General features: G+C 42.1%; 1 protein-coding gene across 2 annotated transcripts in view; it reads right to left on the reverse strand.

The window, feature by feature from the left end:
* Positions 1 to 22,244, reverse strand: part of STK38 (serine/threonine kinase 38) — a 70,690-nt gene that overhangs the window by 47,319 nt on the left and 1,127 nt on the right. For both annotated transcript variants that reach the window (XM_075853806.1, XM_075853807.1), the window contains exons 2-3: positions 7,656 to 7,788; positions 3,667 to 3,718 (exon numbers count right to left, since the gene is read on the reverse strand). In XM_075853806.1, coding sequence (XP_075709921.1) covers positions 3,667 to 3,718; positions 7,656 to 7,786 — 183 coding nt within the window. In that variant the 5' untranslated portion in view covers positions 7,787 to 7,788. The remainder of the gene's footprint in view (positions 1 to 3,666; positions 3,719 to 7,655; positions 7,789 to 22,244) is intronic.

Below are 22,244 nucleotides of genomic sequence, written 5' to 3' on the forward strand. Positions count from 1 at the left end.
CCTTTTATGCCAAGCCCTGGCACATGCCCGCACAGCGAATAAGGCACACATATTTGGTATCCCCATGCACGGGAGAAGTGGAAGAACGTGAAAGGAGATGAATTTTGGCCGTGGTCTATACCGTGTGTGAAAAATACTAGCCTAAACTGACGCATTTGCTAAAAAAGTGCTGATTTTATTTTGTTCCATCTTATTCAAGAAACTTTCAGAAGAAAACTGGACTTGCTAAAAATATGATAAACCCCTTGAAGGAAACCTTGTGGGGTCTACTTGTGTGAATGAAGTCATTTATGGGGTGATTCTAATGTTTCAGCAGCATTAGGCCCCCCAGAAAACAGTATGCGGCTCTAAAATCAAATGCAAAATTCCTGGACCGAAAAGGCCAAAAAGCCTCCTTTTATGCCAAGCCCTGGCACATGCCCGCACAGTGAATAAGGCACACATATTTGGTATCCCCATGCACGGGAGAAGTGGAAGAACGTGAAAGGAGATGAATTTTGTCCGTGGTCTATACCGTGTGTGAAAAATACTAGCCTAAACTGACGCATTTGCTAAAAAAGTGCTGATTTTATTTTGTTCCATCTTATTCAAGAAACTTTCAGAAGATAACTGGACTTGCTAAAAATATGATAAACCCCTTGAAGGAAAACTTGTGGGGTCTACTTGTGTGAATGAAGTCATTTATGGGGTGTTTCTAATGTTTCAGCAGCATTAGGCCCCCCAGAAAACAGTATGCGGCTCTAAAATCAAATGCAAAATTCCTGGACCGAAAATGCCAAAAAGCCTCCTTTTATGCCAAGCCCTGGCACATGCCCGCACAGCGAATAAGGCACACATATTTGGTATCCCCATGCACGGGAGAAGTGGAAGAACGTGAAAGGAGATGAATTTTGGCCGTGGTCTATACCGTGTGTGAAAAATACTAGCCTAAACTGACGCATTTGCTAAAAAAGTGCTGATTTTATTTTGTTCCATCTTATTCAAGAAACTTTCAGAAGATAACTGGACTTGCTAAAAATATGATAAACCCCTTGAAGGAAACCTTGTGGGGTCTACTTGTGTGAATGAAGTCATTTATGGGGTGTTTCTAATGTTTCAGCAGCATTAGGCCCCCCAGAAAACAGTATGCGGCTCTAAAATCAAATGCAAAATTCCTAGACCGAAAAGGCCAAAAAGCCTCCTTTTATGCCAAGCCCTGGCACATGCCCGCACAGTGAATAAGGCTCACATATTTGGTATCCCCATGCACGGGAGAAGTGGAAGAATGTGAAAGGAGATTAATTTTGGCCGTGGTTCATACCGTGTGTGAAAAATGCTAGCATAAACCGACGCAATTGTTAAATTCTTGCATTTTTTTCCAATTTTGCCCACTTTAGTGAAAAAAAAAAAAATGATATATACTGACAAATGCCACTAAAACAAAGCCCTATCTGTCCTTTAAAAAGAGTGTAAAATTCAAAGATGAACTTTATTCACCTGCTGAGTTATAGTCATGTAAAGAAGCGCATAGCAAAATTGTGAAATTTGCTCTGGTCATTTAGCTGTAAAACAGCCTAGTCCTTAACCGGTTAAAAAATACAACTCGTCCCGCAAAAAACAGCCCTCATATAGCTATATTAGAAGAAAAAAAATTAAAAAGTTAACGCTCTTGGAATGAGACAAAAAAAAATCACAGCGTCCTGAACTCCAAAATAGGTTGTGTCTTTAACCCCTTAGTGACCAGCCCATTTTAGGCCCTAATGACCAAGCTATTTTATTCGTTTTTCTATAGTCGCATTCAAAGAGCTATAACGTTTTTATTTTTTCGTCTACATAGCTGTATGAGGACTTGTTTTTTGCGGGACATGTTTTTTGGGTACATATAATTTTTATATTAACTTTTATTAACCCTTTTGGGGGGGGATTATAAAAAAAAAAAACTGAAATTCCGCCATTGTTCTATGCGTTTTTAAATTGACGCCGTTCACTATGCGACGTAAATAACATGTTACCTTTATTCTATGGGTCGGTACGATTACGGCGATACCACATATGTAGAGGTTTTTTTATGTTTTACGACTTTTGCACAATAAAAACACTTTTGAACTAAAATTATTTGCTTTTGCATCGTCGCTTTCCAAGAGCCGTAATTTTTTTATTTTTCCATCAATGTAGTGATTTTTTGGGCTTGTTTTCTGCGGGACAAGACATAGTTTTGAATGGTACTGTTTTGGGGTGCATGGGACTTATTGATTCATTTTTATTATGACTTTTTTGGGGGGCAATGGAAAAAAATTGCAATTTCGCCATGGTTTTTTGAATTTTTTTTTTACGGTGTTCACTTTGCGGTTTAAATTACATATTAACTTTATTAATGGAGTCATTACGGTCGCGGCGATACCACATATGTGTACTGTTTTTTTTTTTTTTACACTTTTACTAAATAAAACCACTTTTTATGGAAAAAAATGGATTTATTTTTTTACTGTACTTTTTATTAATAATATTTATTTCACTTTGATGACTTATTTTATTAGTCCCACTAGGGGACTTTACTGTGCGATATTCCGATCGCTGCTATAATGCTCTGGTATACTTCGTATACCAGAGCATTATTGCCCGTCAGTGTAAATCTGACAGGCAATCTGTTAGGACGTGCCTCCGGCGCGTCCTAACAGGAATATGTCCAGGGCAGACCTGGGGGCTTTTATCAAGCCCCCGGCTGCCATGACACCCCATCGGAGACCCGCGATTTCATTCGCGGGCCGCCGATGGGTAACAGAGGGAGCGCACTCAATCTGTAAACAAAGTTAAATGCCGCGGTCGCTATTGACAGCGGCATTTAACGGGTTAAACGGCCGCGATCGAAGTAAACTTCGATCGCGGGCGTTGGAGCAGGAGCTCAGCTGTCATCAGACAGCAGAGCCCCGGCTCCTGCCTGCACGGGAGACCTGTGCAGGACTTAGACTAGGCTGACGTGAAAAGGCGTCAGCCTAGCCTAAAGCCCATTAGTGACCGACGTAAAAAGGCGTATTAGTGGTCACTAAGGGGTTAAGAGGTACACCTTCAATAACATTTTTATATTGTTCCAATTTATCTAAAGTTAAAAATCTTTGCAAGTCATGGTTTAGTGCGTCTCCTTGGTAACAGACAACAAACAACCCCGGTGTAGTCTGATCCTGCAGTCACTCTCTCATCCATCTGTCTCTATTTCTTGCTAACCCACTGAATGTATGGCGTAAGAAGAAGGGAACAGATAGAATGTAGTATGAAGTAGGACTACAAGATCAGACTACACAAGGTTTCTGTATTTTCTGTTACCATGGAGATGCATAGCTTTTTTGAATTCGGATCAGTTGCAAAGTTGCTTTATTGTCCATTTTAGATGCATTAAGGAAAAAATGGCTTTTAAAAAAAGTCAAGCATACGTTAAATGCATACTGGACTTGTTCCCATATAAAAAAAAAGAAAAAATTCTACTTCAAATACAAGAATTATAAAACTTTGATATTAATACAGAGAAAGGCACTATCATTTTTGGTTGTTAAACGCAGCAAGTATAGTGAGCATATCCTCTTACCACGCAGGTCCCTCTTCCTTGGATACAGATTTTATCACAGCTTTCTAAGGCGATACAGTCACAGTTGGTTATCTATAATTCATTCAATGAGTTACTGTTCTATTTACCTCTTCATCTCGAAGGCCTTCTTCCTCCATGACTTTTTCTAGCCTCTTTTGTCTATAAATAGAAGCAACATTAGGGTTTAAAAAAAACAAAAACAAAAAAATTTTCTGCAAATTTTTGGTGCAACAAAACCATATCGTCTGCTAAAGCAATAAAAACAAAGATCTCTATAGAACTCCATTCTATGGAAAGAATACAGGATGGCATAAATAAAGCTGGCGATAGACACAAAGACGTGGCCGTGATCAGACGAGCATTTCATTCCTTGGGAAGAGGCCACAAATGAAAAGATATTTCGCACAATATGATAGTTCAGGTCTCTCGCCCCTATGCATTTTTTTTGCCGACCGTACACCAAATGGCACATTAATAGCGTTTATAACTAAAGCAGGAACGATCATGGTAAGAGTATATTCACATGAACAGGTTTTCAATCCACCATTGATTTTCAAGTAAGTCAGCAGCAGGAACCTGCATAAATAATGAACAAACTGCAGATTATGACAATTTTTTCCGAAACATATCCCGTGCATTGCCGGCAAAACCGATGCAGATTCGGTCTGGATTTAGGCACAGAATTCTCAGTTAAATATGGAGAGAAAGGTCGTTTGGTTTAAACTCAAATTTTATTTGCTTATATAGATGTATTGATTGCCATTATGGCCTTATTCACACAGTGCGAATTCGATGCGTTTTTGCCGCATTTTACGCGGCAAAAGTGCATGCTTTAAGCTTATCATTGCCATCAATGGGAAAACGCATTGTAGTGCATACGATGCGTTTTTGTTTTTTACACACTCGTGTTTAAAAAACGCGTCGTGTAAAAAAAGCAGCGTCAGGTCAATTCTTGGCGCCGAAAATGCGCCCAATTCCCATAGTCAATGGGAGTCCTAATTACGCGGCAAAAAAGCCTGTACTTTAAAAAGCGCTTTTCAAAAATGCTAGCGTTTGACGCGTTTACACATCATTTTTTTTAGAGCGCCGTGTGAACAAGGCCTAACAATACAAAAAATAGGTTGATTCATCAAAGGGGTTTTCACACATTAACCCTGCCGATCAGCAGAATGAATAGGACTGAGCTGAACTACTAAGCACAGCCACAGCCGGTGGCTATAGCTGGACCACTGTGACCCCTTCATTCTACTGATCTGCTGGGGTTCCGACAGTAGGACAGCCACCACGTAAATATTGATGGCTTATCGGAGGATAGGCAATCAATACGTATTGAAATCCCTGAAAAACCTGTTATGTCATCATTCATTGGGGCAGATTTACTATTCAAATTGATTTAGAATTCTGGCGTACATGCTGTGCGCGACATTAACTGTTCTAGGTACTTTTTGTACCGTGTTCAAAAGGGGATGTGGCTTAGCGGGAAAGGTGCGTAGTTTAGCAAAAATTATGTGGCTTAAAAGGTGAGGCTGTGCATCAAAATGGCACCAACATTTGGGCGTAAACTAAGTGAACAAAGAGCTGGTTTAAGGGAGAGAAAAGTGTCTAACACGTCTAGCTAGATGTGCCAAATTTATTATACAGCATGCACCACTGTGATAAATTGGCGCATCTTCTGAATGAGTTTTAGACCGCGTAAACTTAGACTGGGCATAGTATTAGTAAATCTGCCCCATTGAGTTGAAATTCGGGCTGGGAGATTATGACCTAAATCAAAATAACGATTAATTGAACATATAACCTAGATTACGATAAATAAACGATTTTTAGGCCACACTAGGGATTTCACGATACCAGAATTTGGACTTCGATACCGATACTTTGTGTAGTATTGGGATTGATACCAAAACGATATTTTGCCAACAGTAATAAAAATTAAAAAAAATAAGTTCTTCCATTTTCTGATGTGAGGCGCGAGGCGCGATGATGAATTTTGAATGTGCTTCACATTAATAGTAATTAACCCCATCATGTTTCTCAGTCATAATGGGTTAATGTGTAAGGTACACGATGGGGTTAATTACTATTAATGTGAGGCACATCGAGGTTAAATTCATCACACCACGTGCCTCACAATAAGTGAAAGAAAGCAGTTTTTATTTTATTTCTCTACAGCGTACACATCATAAATGACGCAAAAAAATTATTGTGCAGGTTATTACGGCCGCGCCAATACCGAATATGTGTATTTTATGTATTGAGACTTATTTTAAGGTTTATTGTAAAAAAGGTGTATGTGTATTTTTTTTAAATGTAATATTACTATATGTTTTTACTTTATTTTTAAACTTTAATGTACTGGCATATAGATATATGCCAGTACATTAGCCTGTGTACGAATAGTACACAGGCAGTTGTTAGGACATACCCAAGTATGCCCTAACAACAGAAAATATGGTAAGACAGCCCTGGGGTCCTTCAATGGACCCTGGGCTGTCTGTCCATATATGGTATGGCCCTCAATCACATCACAGGGATTCCTGTGATGCATCCAAGGTGCATCCCCCCCTTCTCATTTTCCCCTGAATGCTGCAGTAAGCTTTGATCGCAGCATTCAGAAGAATAACGGCGGATACGAGAGGTTTCTCTGACCTCCGCCATTATAGAGCGGGGCTGCGGCTGTGTAATACAACCATTGCTCCACTCCTGACAGTAGGTGCCTGCGCGGTCAGCATGAGGTGATGCGGCCGGCATTGCACTAATGAGCGGCAGTTCAGGCACTGAAAACAGAACATGGGGGTGTTTTGTAGTGCGCCCGCCATGTTCTGTCTTCAGTGCTGCCGCATCGCATCATTCTGACTGCGCGCACTTGTCTGGACCCCGGAGCGGGGAATTGGATGTATTACACACCCGCAGCCCTGCTCTCATACATTCATGTGTTACTATACTTAGCTGTGCGGCCGCACAGCTTAGTATCGAAATACATGAAATAACGGTATCAAACAGTTTGGGGGTGCACGGTATCGAAACCGTATCGAAGTTTCGATGCATCGTGAATCCCTAGGCCACACACCTTTTTGCATGACACGCCATGAAATTAATATAAATCCCGAGACTGCTATAGAATACTGTATATAATACACCCCTCACACAACATAATGCTCCCATACAGCCAAAATCATACCTAATAAAAATAATAAAATACATACTCACCTAAACCCGTTCCAACAACGAGTGTAGGAGATCCCTCTGCTCCTTCGGTCTGTGTGGCTCAGCGCATATTTTCAGATTTCACTGGACTTATACCGGCATTTCAGGCATCTTATTGGTCCACGGGTCCTCAATGCCCATGTGCCAACGGACAGTGCACGCCCCGACGGTATATACACAGATGTTCTATACAGAGTTGATGGGGGTTATATACAGGGATGATGGCGGGCTGGTATATACAGGGTTGATGGGGATCCCTGTATATAACCCCCATCATCCCTGTATATAACCCCCATTATTCCTGTATATACCAGTCAGCCATCATCCCTATATATACAGTGAGTCCTATCATCGCTGTATGTAAGGTTTGATGGTGTAACATACAGGAATGATCGGGGACCCCATCCTCTCTGTATATACTGACCCGCCTTCATCCCTGTATATTACCCCATCAATCCTGTATATAACCCCCACCATCTGTGTATATACAATTGGGGCGGGAACTGTCCGTTCGTTGTGGCGCGCAGGAATTGGGGCTAAACAAGAAGTTTATAGGGTGGGCATTGAGGACACCATGGACCAATAAGATGCCTGAAACGCCGGTATATGGTAGAAGTACAGTGGACTCTGAAAATACGCATGCTAATCCACTCACGGCCCGGCATAGATAGGCGCAAGGCAGTGATGTAATCACACCGCTCTTGCGCCGAGCCGTGAGAGGCTGATGTTACACAATGAATAGTAGAGAAGGGAACTGACAGCTCCCTGTTCCACTATGGGTTTCAGGGGGGAGACTGAAATGCGCAAGATGATCTCGGTTATCTGCACTGGATTTCGGTTTATTTTTTTTCCGATATATTGCCCAGCCCTAGTTGAAATCACCTAATACCTTAACTCTCGCTCTTCATGTTGGGAAATTAGGTTACTGTAGAAGTTTTCCAGCGTCATCTTCGTCATGGTAACACGTTCTTTTGTGTGGTTGCTCATCGGGAAACATGGAGTTTGCTCAGTCATAGCCATGTCTATTGTAGAGAAAAAATAAAGTCTAAAGTTACACCTTCCTCTAACAGGTCAGAATTAAAATAGTCACACACTGAGAAGACAAATCTGAACAATATGAGGGGATTTAAAAGGCTTACGCCACGTTTCTGGAGTTGAAAGAAGTCACACATTTTGGCGCATGCCATAGTTGCACTAAAATGTGCAACTTTTTGCTAATTTTTTGCAGATTTCAGCAAACGCTCGTTCATCGGCTGAGCGTATAGTTTATACAGCAGGAAATATTATGGTTGTCGGCAGCACATCTTTCTGAGTAAACATGGAGATGTGCCGCAGATGGAAATGTATGGGGACGAGCGATCGTGGTGATCATCGCTCATCCCCATACATAGCTCCTTGTTAAAGTAGCAAACGAGCACTGATCAATGAGCTCTCTCACTGATCGCTGCTCGTTTTTATGGTCAATATTGACCGGTGTAAAAGGACAATAGGACGAGCGGAATGTGACCGCATTTTAGAGTCTGTATGAGGACTGCAAGACTCACAGAACAAGTAAGCAGACCACGTTCTGCCACCGATTGCGTATCATGACGATTTTTGCATGGAGGTAAAGAAAGTAGCATAAGATAAACAGACAACGGTCTCTACCACATGGATCGGGTATGGTGCTGTAATAAGATTGTGTGCATGAAGCGGAGAGACATTAAATCAGGCATTGTTTATAGCAATAGCATCCTGTTTTCAATATATCTAGGTGTGCGCGTGTTCTCGTCATCTACGTGCATGCATCTAGGCGAATGCCCCTAAATAAACCTCCCCTCACTAAATCACGGCAACTTTGTGTACCTGTTCTCAGGAGCCCAGCAACACATTCCATACAGGTCAGCAATGGCTAAAGTAAACGTCTGTAACTTAGTTCCACCAAACTCTCAGTTAATGATTGCCGGTTAAGAAAAACAAACCAACCAAAGTACTAGTAACATAGGAACAGTTCTAGCAAAATGTCATGGTTTAGGGCCTCATGGAGGCTTCATTAGGGGTCTCAGTTGCAGATCCGGTAGAAGTTAACGGAAGCCGCCGATGGTGACCGTGATCTCTTGTTCTGCTCCTCTGACTGAACACAACAATGGAATACCCTGAAACAAATTGTTAGAATTATTGTAAGCCCTGTTCACATGTAGTGAGCCTTTCTGTTGTAGGAATACATAAAAAGGACTCGTGACATAGCCCACTGTATAGGCAAACAATAGGATAAGTCACCCATATAGCCTTTCCCTATGGTAACACTGCCCCTCATCAGCACAGTCACCTGCTTCAAGTCACTGCAGATCCTGGCAGCGCTGCACTTCAGTGGCAGCTGCTATTAGAGAACCTTGTGCCGTGTTTATCAGCCATGATTGTATACCGCCGGAGGAGCGCTTGCAGCGCGCCACGATCTACACAATAACCTGCATCAACAAGTTCGGCCCGATCATCCCTCTATTTCGATGCATGTAATAAAAGCCTACGGGCTCGTCCACACTCTGTGGAATTGCCGCGTTTTGCCCCGACCGGAATTTCAGACGGAAAAAGTGCAGCGGAATATAATAGCAGCAAAGTGGATGAGATTTAACAAATCTCATCCACATGCTGCGTAAAAATTCAGAGCAGAAATTGACCTGCGGTGCGTATTTTTCGGACCGCAGCATGTCAATTCCTTCTACTGGAAGTGGCCAGAATTGCGGCCGTAAAAACCGCAGGAAATAGTGCATTTTTGCCGCAGCAGAATGTATGCGTTTTTCAACGGAATTGCTGCAGAAATCTTCTGCAGCAATTCCGTTGCGTGTGGACAAGCCCTAAGGGTCAGTTCACACGTTCAAGTTTTGATGCGGATGAAATCCGCATATTAACCCACATATAGAAAACAGCAAATGCGAATTTCATTGCGGATTTTAACATCGAATTGATTTAAGGATTTAAAATTTCTATCCGCATCTTTAAATCCGCAATGTAAAATTACGCTGCATGTAGTTTGGCATTGTAAAAACGCAACGAAAATCCGCATCAAATACTAACAGTATACAGCCGGTTTTCGAGAGCAGCTGAGTTGGAGTTGCTGCCGACGTGCCAAACTCCGCATGTAAACCTCAGATCCCTCGGCTCAAGACCGCCAGAATCAGGTGAGAATCGTGTTGCAACACAGCAGGGTCACTGTAGCTTCTTACCTCTTCTGTAATGGTTCTCTGAAGCTTTTATCCATACTTATGTACAGAACTTGAGCTGCCTTTTATATCTCCAGCCGGCCCGTGGAAGCACCAGTGATGTAGTTGTCAATTAATGGGCAGTAGGTCACTGGAGCTTACCCAGGGACATATTTGTATGACAGAGGCCTGTGACCGATGCCATACAGTGGCATGTAACCCATAGGGTATCATTGTAATAAAATAAAAATTAAAAGATTTAATGAATACACCTTTTAACTGAATACAATTGCAATATATCCCCTTTTTTTTTTTGCACTATTTTGCCATATACCGGCCAGACTAAGGCCAAAAGGGCATTCTTTTGGCCACCATCTGCAGTGGTCGTCAGAACCTTTCCTGGCATATACGCTAAATAACATACATCACAATGTATGATGTGAACAGGACCTTACATGTATTACCAAAAAAGTCTAACAGTAACACGGTCTTTGTTGCCCATAGCAACCAATCAGAGCTTAAGTTGTCCATTGAGAAAGTCATTAGCATAAAGCTAATATAGGTCATAACTCCGTCAAAAATGATCGTTTTTCTAAATAAGAAAACACTGCTGTAATCTACATTACAGCGCCGATCACATCATGTACAATATAGGCCACTTCTAATGTGGTGACAGAGCCTCTTTAACTTACATTTTTCCAGAGCAATTTAAGAAATTAAAGGGGAGCTCTGACTGGTTGCTATGATCGCTACTGTTAGGGTCTTCATAAATGAGGCCGTTTCAAATTTACATAAATAAAATTAGCTTTTTTAACCTCTTAATGACCAGTTCTGAAAAGGCTAAAAACGAAATGTTTTCATTTTTGCCTCTCCTTTAAGCAGTCATATCTTTATTTTTAGTGACGTGGCTGTATGGGACCTTGTTTTTTGCGGGAGAAATTTAAAAAAAAAATTCTGCACAGCTTGGGAGTACCGACAAATTACTGGGTAATATCTCCAATTTGTTTTTGTGGCATGAATATAGAAAAAAAGCTATTTTCCGTTGTTTTTATACGGTTCGTGTTTCATGCTAAATAACTAGTTAAACTAATTATTCAGGTTATTATGGTTGTGTAAATGCAAAATGTGTAGGTTTTTGTGTTTATGGGCAATAAAATATATTTTATGCTAAATATTGACTTTGTGGACATTTCTTTATTATTTTTTTTTTTTTTTTTAGTCCCATGAAGGGGGTAACTTTTTACTTCTAATATATTAACAAACTCCTGCATGCTCACACATTATACTGTATCACTTTGACATAGCATGCCCTATGTGTTGCCCTAACAGCAAGCTTACAGAACAGACAACCCTGGGGCCCCTTGGAAGTCCCTAGGGCTGACTGCAGAGGGTTCCCTAGGCTCCGATCGGGTCACCTGGGGACACAAAGAGGGGAGTCCCCTTTGGTCATGCCGAAGTCACGGACCACGGCGATCAAAGAGTTAAACGGCCAGGAACGGAGGTACTTCTTATAGGAGCGGTTAGTAACCATTCCTGTTTGCGCCATCGTGAGCTTTTTCCACAGCGATGCCAAAAGACGTCGCTGTAGACTGGGGAACTGCAGTGCCCGCGGATAAGAGACATTTGGTATACATAGCAGACACGGAAGCCTTTGTCAGGCCCCGGCTACAGCAGCCGATGGGCTTACAGAGGGAGTCCCCTCTCTCTATGTAAAACAACTTAGATGCTGCGTTGTCAGCTGTAATAGTATGGCACTGTGGGGAGTGTGCGCACTTCACAATTTACAACTAGTAAATAGTATAAATTAATAAAAAATTCAATCCATTTCAAATTTAACCCCAAGCCCTAAAGTTCACTTTACCTCATAGTTAACGTGAACAAAAAAATAAATTTAAAAAAAAAAAAAAATCACAGGGAAAAGTCATGCACAAACAAAGGTCACAATGACGCCTGTACGGGCAATTTTATGCAATTCTACGCATGAGATCGAACCCTGAACTGAGAAGCATCCAAGCGCTACAACAGCGTGCAGCCAGGGCAGGTGAGTGAATAAAAAAAAGCTCCTTACGCGCAGCCAATGGTTGACAGCAGCCGATTGGTCTGCTTCGGCGGGCTGCAGGATAACGTACAGAGAAGTCTCTGGGAGCCAGCGGGAGAGGTTGTGGCGAGTGCCGTGGCACCATTATGCTTTGCTGGCGACTGATAAGCAGTAAATCTGATCAATGCGATTCACTTCCCTCATGTGAATGTTGTACAGTACCAACCTGGTCCATACCATATTAAACACACTGTAGAAAAGAACGCATAAAGTCTATTGATCATATATACAGTTAGATCACATTGCCAATGCCATCCTCTCCCAACTGCCAACCCTACCCCACTCAAGCATGGCAATAGAATCTTCCCTACATATATACAAACTGTATACTGTACAGTAGCAGTATATCTGGGGGAAGATTCTACTGCCATGCTGGAGTAGGAGACGGTTGGTAGTAGGGGAGGGTGGTATTGGAAAGGTGATCTATCACCCTCACTTAAAGAGGCTCTGTCACCAGATTTTGCAACCCCTATCTGCTATTGCAGCAGATAGGCGCTGCAATGTAGATTACAGTAACGGTTTTATTTTTAAAAAAACGAGCATTTTTGGCCAAGTTACGACCATTTTTGTAGTTATGCAAATGAGGCTTGCAAAAGTCCAAGTGGGTGTGTTTAAAAGTAAAAGTCCAAGTGGGCGTGTATTATGTGCGTACATTGGGGCGTTTTTAATACTTTTACTAGCTGGGCGTTCTGATGAGAAGTATCATCCACTTCTCTTCAGAACGCCCAGCTTCTGGCAGATCACGCTGTGACGTCACTCACAGGTCCTGCATCGTGTCAGACGAGCGAGGACACATCGGCACCAGAGGCTTCAGTTGATTCTGCAGCAGCATCGGCGTTAGCAGGTAAGTCGATGTAGCTACTTACCTGCAAACGCTGATGCTGCTGCAGAATCAACTGTAGCCTCTGGTGCCGATGTGTCCTCGCTGGTGGTAGACGACTGGTAGTGTATGGACGCTGCTCGTGTTTGCACTGGTTGGTAATGGGGGTGTAGCAGTAGTGCCCTTTCCTTCCAATATGTCGTTACATTTGGTAAAATAAATCAATTCTCGATTTATGCATGGAAGCATCTTTTACAATGCTAAGAGAAGTATTTAGTCTGCTGGAAAATACATAGTGCGATCTCACTGGACCACAAACGTCAAATGGTTTAGATGTGGCAACAGGGTTAAGGAAGTAGGGGACTGGTGGGGGGGGGGGTGTTTAAATAAGGAAAACGGTCTGTTTCTGTATCAATGGCCGTTTCCATTACTCCTATTGACTTTAATGGATAGAGCCATGCACATGCGTTCTACCTCTCCATTCACGCTCTGCTTTGATGCAGTTGCAGTCTTAGAATATATTCACACGTCTTCCAGAGAGCATTACACAACTAAATACAGGGATTTCAATAGAAAATCTGTGATGCCATTCAAATGAATGATGCGGTAGTGGGTCTGATGAAACTGCACACTCCTGAACGCAGTGCCATCATCAGGATCATGCTGGCACACTGACAGTGCAATCTGTACTGAGACGGGGAACTAAAATAATCAGTAAATACGTCTCAAAATACTTTTGCGTTCATGCTGTTGCAGGGAAAACGGCGACATCACTGATGATTGTGGAATCCCCAATTTATGACCATTTTTTTTTAGCTATATAACACTGAATAAAATAAAATAACACCTACAAGTCCCAAAACACCCTCAGTCATGCAAGTGTTAAGAATACAATCCCCATTTTGAATGGTGAACATTTATAGCTTGGAACACTGTAAGATAGCAGTTCTGTCCTTGAAAAGGTGGAACATACGGTTCAACTCAGACTGTAGAAAGCAAGCAGTTATTTTTAAAACTTTCTAGAAAAACAAGACAATATGTAAGTTAGTGCAGGAAAAGTTCTGTCCTAGCAACATTGTTTGTCCTCTCTAGACCAGGATGTGTCCATGTGCCAAAAGGACAGCGAACAATAGAAATCAAGTGCACTAGCAGGTGTACAATAAGCAGAACCTTATTCTTAAGCATGTATGGAAAACCTGTACAAAGAAAAGATGAAAATTACTCTTACCGGTAATTGGATTTTCCGTAAACCTCCACAACGGCACTCATAGGAGGATTCCCCACATCTCGAGGGACAGGAAACTACACGGACACAGAAATAAAAGGCCCCTCCTCCATACCTTATCCAGTAGTAACAGAGTACCTCTATGAAATAATTCAATATTTAGGTGTAAAACAAACCCATGGGGGAAAAAAAATCCTGTGCCGTTGGAGGGTTACGGAAAAAATACAATTACCGGTAAGAGTAATTTTCATATTTTCCTGGCACCTCCACAACGGCACTCATAGGAGGAATAACAGAGAATTTGGCATTTAGGGCGGGACACCTGCCGAAAGGACAAGTCTATCTACCAAAACATCTAATTTGTAATGTTTAAAGAAGGTTAAAGGATTAGCCCAGGTGGCTGCCCAACAAATCTGGTCAATAGAAGTGGAAGCCCCTTCAGCCCACGAAGCAGAAACTGCTCTCGTAAAATGCGCTTTTAGACCTACTAGGGATGAAACATTCTTGCTTTGGTAACAGGTAGAAATGGTCAACTTAATCCACTGGGCAATAGTGGCTTTACTTGCTGCCTTTCCTTTGTTCTTCCCCTGGAAGTAGATGGTCGGTCTTCCTAAAGTCAGAGACTCTTTCTAGGTAACCCAGAACACATCTTCTGACATCTACGTGATGGTATTCCTGCTCTTTGCTGGAAGCTGGATTGGGGAAAAAAGGACGATAAAGAAACTTGCTGTTGGCAGTGGAACTTCAATACAACCTTTGGAAGGAAGGAAGGCTGGTGTCTTAAGAGAATTCTGTCAGGAAAAACTGTAATGTATCGGGCCTTATATGAAAAGGCCTGTATTTCTCCAATTCTTCCGGCTGTTGTAATTGCTAGGAGAACATTTTTTTTGAATGTTAATAGCCTGAGAGAGACGTCCGATATTGGTTCAAAGGGAGCAGTAGACCGTACGGATAGCACTAGGTTTAGGTCCCAGGGAGGGACTGTGGAATGGACTGCTGGATTTAGACGTTCACACCCGTTCCGAATGAAAGAATTCTCAGCTAACTTAGTCTAAGAAGGCATTCAGAGACGATATATGCACTCGGAGTGCTTGTATTTGGACCCTTTTCTAGACTCTTTTGTAAAAAGTCTAATATCAATGCAATGCTAGGTGTGGACGAACTCTCCCATTTGTGCGGAGAAAAGAGGATGAATTTTCTCTAGACTCTCAGATATATCTTGGTAGTGACTATTTTCCAGCTATTTGAAATAGTTGAGATTAGCACCTCAGAAAACCCCATATTCATAAGGATCATTCGTTCAGCATCCAAGCTGTCAGACGAAGTTAAAGAATGTTTGGATGAACTGGTCCCCAAAATAAGAGATAAGGGAGGGAGAGACCAGTAATTCCCTGCTGCAAGCTGGAGGAGAAGAGGGAACCAAGATCTTCTGGCCCAATGAGGAGCAATCAGAATTACCCTGACATTCTCTTCTTGGATCTTTGCCAACACCCTCAGTATCAAGGAGAATGGAGGAAAGGCATAGAGGAGAGTTTTTGGCCAACTCAGACACAGCATCTATCCTCAATGGATCATCCTTGTGTGAAAGGGCATAAAGTTCTGGGACTTGATGGTCCTCCCTTGAAGCAAATAGATCTAGATCTGGTATCCCCCATCTTTGGGTGATTTGACTGAAGATAAGGATTTAATTTCCACTCCCCTTCCCTCAAAAGGGACTCTGCCTCTTACATGGACTGCTGACAGGGAGTGGATGTTTTTCTCTGCCCATCTCAAGATTTAAGCTGCTATTCAGTACAGGTTCTTGCTTCTGGTTCCCCCGTTTGTTCAGGTATGCACAGTGGTCATATTGTCTGAAAGGACCATTATATGCTTCCCCTGCAGAGATGATTGAAGAGCCAAAAGCGCCTCTTTTACTGCTGACAGTTCCCTCACATTGGAAGAGGCTTTTGACATGAGGATACCAAAAGCCCTCGGCCAGAGAAGAGGATGTGTGGGCTCGCCAACCCTGACTGCTCGCATCTGTTGTGATGAATAGCTGAGGGTCCGGTCTCCAAGGTACTACCTTCTGGAGATGGCTTTATATTAGCCACCAGCTAAGCAATCTCCTCACCGCCAAAGGCACTTTTACCCATACGTCTAGGGAGGCCTGGTCCTTGTCCCACGCAGAGAGGAGAAACCGCTGTCCGGGTCTTGCATGCGCTTATGCCCAGAGGACTGCCAGGATTGTTGATGTTAGGAGACCTAAGATAATAATAATCTCTCGGATGGAGTGGTATCGGTTTCTGCAAAAGAGAAAAATTTTGCCATAGAGCAGGAGGGAAGCTCCAAGCTGCCCGCGACCCCGCTCACTGCACCAGTCCTCTGGACCGCACAATGGAATCCTCCTATGAGTGCCATTGTGGAGGAGCCAGGAAAAGAACATTATGGAAAGAGGAATTGCTGTGACTACTGGGAGGAAAAGGGGAGAGTAACTGCTTCATGGCCCATGCTGTAACTACTAGAGGAAAGCTGGGGAAGTTATGCCGTGACAACTGAGGGAAGGGCCAGGCAATGCTGTAACTGATGGTGGAAAAGGGGGGCCTAATAGAGTCTCCTCAAAATATTCACGAAAGAGGTAAGTGAGAAGGAGGATCTGCTGTGAATACTGGACAGAGGAAGCGGGTTACATACTGAAGGAAATTTTATTTTGCCTCAAAAATAATATGAGCAGAGAATTAGATTCAGTAATTAATGACACTCACTTTGGATCTGGATAACATACTGTTCTCGTTCACCCCCCCCCCCCCCTCTTTTTTTCTTCTCTCTCTCTCTATACCCTTTCCTTCTTGTACATTCTCCGCTTCTCTTTTCGTATTTCTATACTTGATGTTCCATACAGGTATTGTATTTAATGTCATTATGTTCAATGTGATTGCTATGTTGCCGTACATGGTCTTGTTCAACTTTATGTTTGACAAATCATAATCTGCACTTTATTAATCCGATGGCCTGCAAGCCGACGCATCTTCTTCCTTTTTACTTTATTACTGAAACCTCAAAATTAAAAACTTTATAAAAAAAAAAATTCAGTAATAAGTAAAGGTCTATTCACACAGTGAGTCAAATACACCATCATTTTCCAAAAAATTAGCACAAACCGCCATGGTTCTTCAAAAACCGCTATATGACCGCACTGTGTGAATATATCCTAAGTCATTTACATGCAAGGGAGATCTGTCACCTAAAACTTGCTGTCCCAGTTAAGGGTGACGTGTTCAATGCAGGTTTGCTGTGGTTTCATGAAAAGAACGGCAAAAACTGCCCCTTTAACTCCTTCCCTCCGCAGCGATTTTTCAGCTAGCTTTTTTTGCAGGATGAGTTGTAGATTCACGGCACCATTTATTCTACCATATAACAGTGGGAAAGCGGGAAAAAAAAATTCTCTGTAGGGTGGAATGGGGAAAAAGAAAAACAAAAAACACGGCGATTCCTCCATTTTTCGGGGGGTTACATTTTTACGGCGTCCACAGTGCGGTAAAATCTGGATGTTAACTTTATTCGGTGGGTCAATATCATTGCGGCGATACCAAATTTATAATTGCTTTTTATATTTTACTACTTTTACAAAGGAAAAAATTGTTAATAACAAATAATTTGTGTTTTGTCACCATATTCCGAGAGCCATAACTTTTTTTCCCCATTTGTTTTTTGAAAGCGCTCACCGTGCAGGTTAAATAATATTATATTGTAATAATTTTTTTTAAACTAAGTAAGTATTTTTTTTTTTACTAGTCCCCCTAGGGAACTTGAACCAGTGATCATTAGATTGCTTGCATGTTATAATGCAATACTAATGTATTGCAGTATATGGTTATACTGACAGTCTCATATGAAGTCCTTCATTATAGTACAAAGATGGCAAACCTGGGGGCCTTCATTAGGCCCCAAGACTGCCATGCCAACCATAGGCACCCCGCGAACACAACGCGGCTGACGGCAGATGGGGCCATCCCTTGTTTCTAACGGCTTAGATGTCATGGTTGCTATTGACCATGACATCTAAGGGATTAAGTGTGCGGGATCCCGCTCGTTACACTGATGTTTTGGCTATTACACACTCGTTCTACACGACTTCTGCCATGTATATATATATATATATATACACAATGGATGTCAGGAAGGGGTTAAAGGAGTATTCCCGTCTCCTTAATCCATTCTCATGTGCTAGCTACATAAAAATATGTTGTTTGCTAGATAAATCTCTATAGGCAGCCTGAGTTCCCCTCTTTATTTTCAGCACGTTGTCCAGGGTAACCGCCACGACTATGGTGGTCGTGCTTGCACGGTGTTGCCCTGTCCGTTTTGTGTAGAGGATAGCCAGGGGCGTGCTTGCTGTTGCAATCGTTGTTGCTCACGACGCGGCCACCTCTTAGTATTTCTATAGATGCCTTTGCGCAGTTCAATAGTGTTGATACTGCTATGTGGAGAGCATGCACATTCAGAACAGCGGCACGACGGCATCATCACATCGCCACTACCCTGAACTGGAAATCACACAGTGTGGCAGTTAAAAACACAGGATATAGCTCAGATTTAATTTCTATTTACACATTAACAATATTTCCCCTTTTCTAAAGATTACAAAATATAATATATAGGAAATTTGTCACCAGGCACACCTCTTTATTCTCTTTCAGAATAACATATGCAATAGCATCTGCTGAATTGTGCCATTCTATGCAAATTAATACGTCTCTCTGATTGGCCAAGTGGTGCCGTGTGATCATGGCACTTCAGTGCCTAATGGAGTTGAGACAGCAACCACGTGGAGCCTCTCCACAGCAAAAGCTGCACGTGTTACGTGAAGATATTGCTGCAGGTTTCACCCCTTCTACATTGAAAAGCGGGAAATTCACAGTGAACATTCAGAACAGAATGATCATGCTACGGTTCTAAAAACCTGCAGAATGCTCAGATTTCTGTGCGGTAAATGTTCCGCGGCGTGTGGATAAAATTTGTATGAATCCCACATACGTGGCTATTATTCTAATCTGCTGCAGATTTTCAGTGAACAAATACACATGGAAAATCGGCAGCATTTCTGTCCCGAGGGCCTTACGGTCAATTCACATGCAGCAGATTTGTTGCAGAAATTTATGCGACTGAAAATCAGTTCCATACATGTGAATAAGGCTATGTTCACACTGAGTATTTTGGGGGAGGAATATCTGCCTCAAAATTCCGTTTGGAACTTTGAGGCAGATATTCCTCTCCCTGCACGCCGATTTTCGCGCCGTTTTTCGCCTACGGCCATTGAGCGCCGTGGGCATAAAACAGCGAGAAATACGCTTTCTCCTGCCTCCCATTGAAGTCAATGGGAGGTCAGAGGCGGAAGCGCCCGAAGGTAGGGCATGTCGCTTCTTTTTCCCGCGAGGCAGTTTTACTGCTCGTGGGAAAAAGACGCCGACACCTCCCATTGAAATCAATGGGAGGCGTTCTCGGGCCTTTTTTGCCAAAAAACTCCCCGTGTGAACATAGCCTAAGGTGGTTTTAGCAGCATCTGAATGGATTTCTGGTAGCTCTATTCAGGTGAATAGGACAGTAGCAGACGCTTTTGCAACAAATAAGTCACATGTGAATTTACCCCAAACGCATATGTCTTGTGACATGAATGAATCCTCATACAAACCCGTAGCACTGTTGAAAACTAGAAATTCATAACGTTTCCAGCATCAGAATTCATAAAATGCTGTTAAAACGTGACAATTGTATTTAAATTTAGTCAAAAATGTTTTAGATTAAGGGTATGTTCACATAAGGTGGATACGCTGCGTAAAAGTACACAGCATATCCGCCCTGGAGCTCACAGGGAATTCTGGACGAAAAGCCGAACCCAAGAAAACCCCACACACTATACTTACCCGTAGTCAAGGCAACGTCCTGCACCCATCTACTGGGATGACTCTTCATCCTATGTGACCGCTGCAGGCGGAGATTGGCTGCAGAAGTCACATGGGATGAAACGGAGCCGTCGCTATGGCAACTCCAGAGCTGTAGATACTTTGTAATAAATTTAAAAAAGGAAACAAGTTTTGTGTTTTTCAGATTTGCGATTCTTGCGGCAGACTGGCAGCTCTCCTGCCGGAAAATAGCAACATTTGCCATTTGTTGCGGCTTTTACCTCCCCAATGAACATGATTGCAATGATTCTGCAGCATAAATTGACACGTATCGGATTAAAATTCTGCAAAGCATATCAATTTACGCCGGCTTTCTCAGCCAATTTTTTCTCAAATCTCATCCACTCTGTTGCTGTAATACGCCGCAGATATTCTGCAGCTAATCCACCCAGTGTGTACATACCCTTAAAATGGTTACCGACATTGCCAGTTTTCTTTGACATGATGTCCAACACCAAGTGACTTGCAAAGGCCTGGTATGGATTGTCCCCATCATGTTAGCATAAATTAATGGCTTATCACTAATAAGTAGCCCCACAAGGTGCATGAAAAACAAATCTAGTGAACTGCACGTGCGTGATCACAATCCACAGAATATGTTGGCGTTGTATAATAACCTAACAAAACAAATGCTAGAAAGAATTGATAATACAATAATTCACACATAGTAATAACACCGGACCATGCCGATCACACGTGATCTCACCAGTGCACAATTGCACCACTCGGTGTATAAGGAAGTGCACGGAAGGTAATAAAAGGAACTCAACGAGAAACCATAAATAACACTAGAACATAAAAGAGAGAAAATGAATACAATATAAGCACAACCTTATGCACAGCACATAAAATCTAACAAGTGCCTTTACCTCCCATCATGCGGGGAGCTATATGTCGGAGGTGTAGTATTCCCGGGCCTATACCTCCGCTGTATAGTCATACAGTGGCATACTTTGCTTATTGGCTCCAATGTTGCAGTGCGGTAGGCCACTGTATAGGAGAGCTTTAGTATGCCAGTGCTTATCACCTGGACAGGGACTATGACTATGTTCGGTGTGTGCATCAGGAGCTTTCTCGGGGCATACACTAAACGTGTTCACACAACGTGATGTAAACAAAGCCGTAGTGCCCATCCTTATCAAGTGGTGAAATTGTACATTTGCGAGATCATGTGTGATCGACATGATCAGTTCATACTACATGTAGTCATTATTATGAATTACTTATCGTATCATGAATTTGGTCACCAAGTACCCATGATAAACATCTTTTACACTTTATCGTCAGTAACCAGTGATTTATGTAATGATACTGTCATTTTCAATAAAGATTGTAAGAAGTTTACGATTGTTGTATGTATGACCAATTCCAACTCTAAAGTATAGATTGTAAGTACTGTTATAATGTGGTGACAGTGCCCTATCTTCTACATAATGTGATCGGCGCTGTAATGTAGATTACAGCAGTGTTTTTTATTTAGAAAAACGATCAATTTTGACAGAGTTATGACCTATTTTAGATTTATGCTAATGACTTTCTTAATGCCCAACTGGGCCTTTTTTTGCTTTTGACCAAGTGGGCGTTGTACAGAGGAGTGTATGACGCTGACCAATCAGCGTCATACACTTCTCTCCATTCATACTCAGCACATCGTGATCTTGCTAGATCATGATGTGCTGCCACCTACTCACACATTAATGTTACTGAAGTGTCTTGACAGTGAATAGACATCACTTCCAGCCAGGACACGATGTCTATTCACACTCCCGACACTTTGGTAACGTTTGTGTGGGAGTTAATGACAGCAAGGGTGATCTTGCGAGATCACGCTGTAAGCTGTCATTAAGTCCCACTCAAACGTTACCGAAGCGTCGGGATTGTGAATAGACATCGTGTCCTGGCTGGAAGTGATGTCTATTCACTGTCAAGACACTTCAGTAACATTAATGTGTGAGTAGGTGGCAGCACATCATGATCTAGCAAGATCACGATGTGCTGAGTATGAATGGAGAGAAGTGTATGACGCTGATTGGTCAGCGTCATAGACTTCTCTTTACAATGCCCACTTGGCCAAAAGCTAAAAAACGCCCAGTTGGGCATTAAGAAAGTCATTAGCAAAAGTCTAAAATAGGTAAAAAAATTGATCGTTTTTCTAAATAAAAAAACACTGCTGTAATCTACATTACAGCGCCGATCACATCATGTACAAGATAGGCC

Source organism: Rhinoderma darwinii, chromosome 2 (assembly GCF_050947455.1).
Source record: "Rhinoderma darwinii isolate aRhiDar2 chromosome 2, aRhiDar2.hap1, whole genome shotgun sequence".
Taxonomy (NCBI): Eukaryota; Metazoa; Chordata; class Amphibia; order Anura; family Rhinodermatidae; genus Rhinoderma; species Rhinoderma darwinii.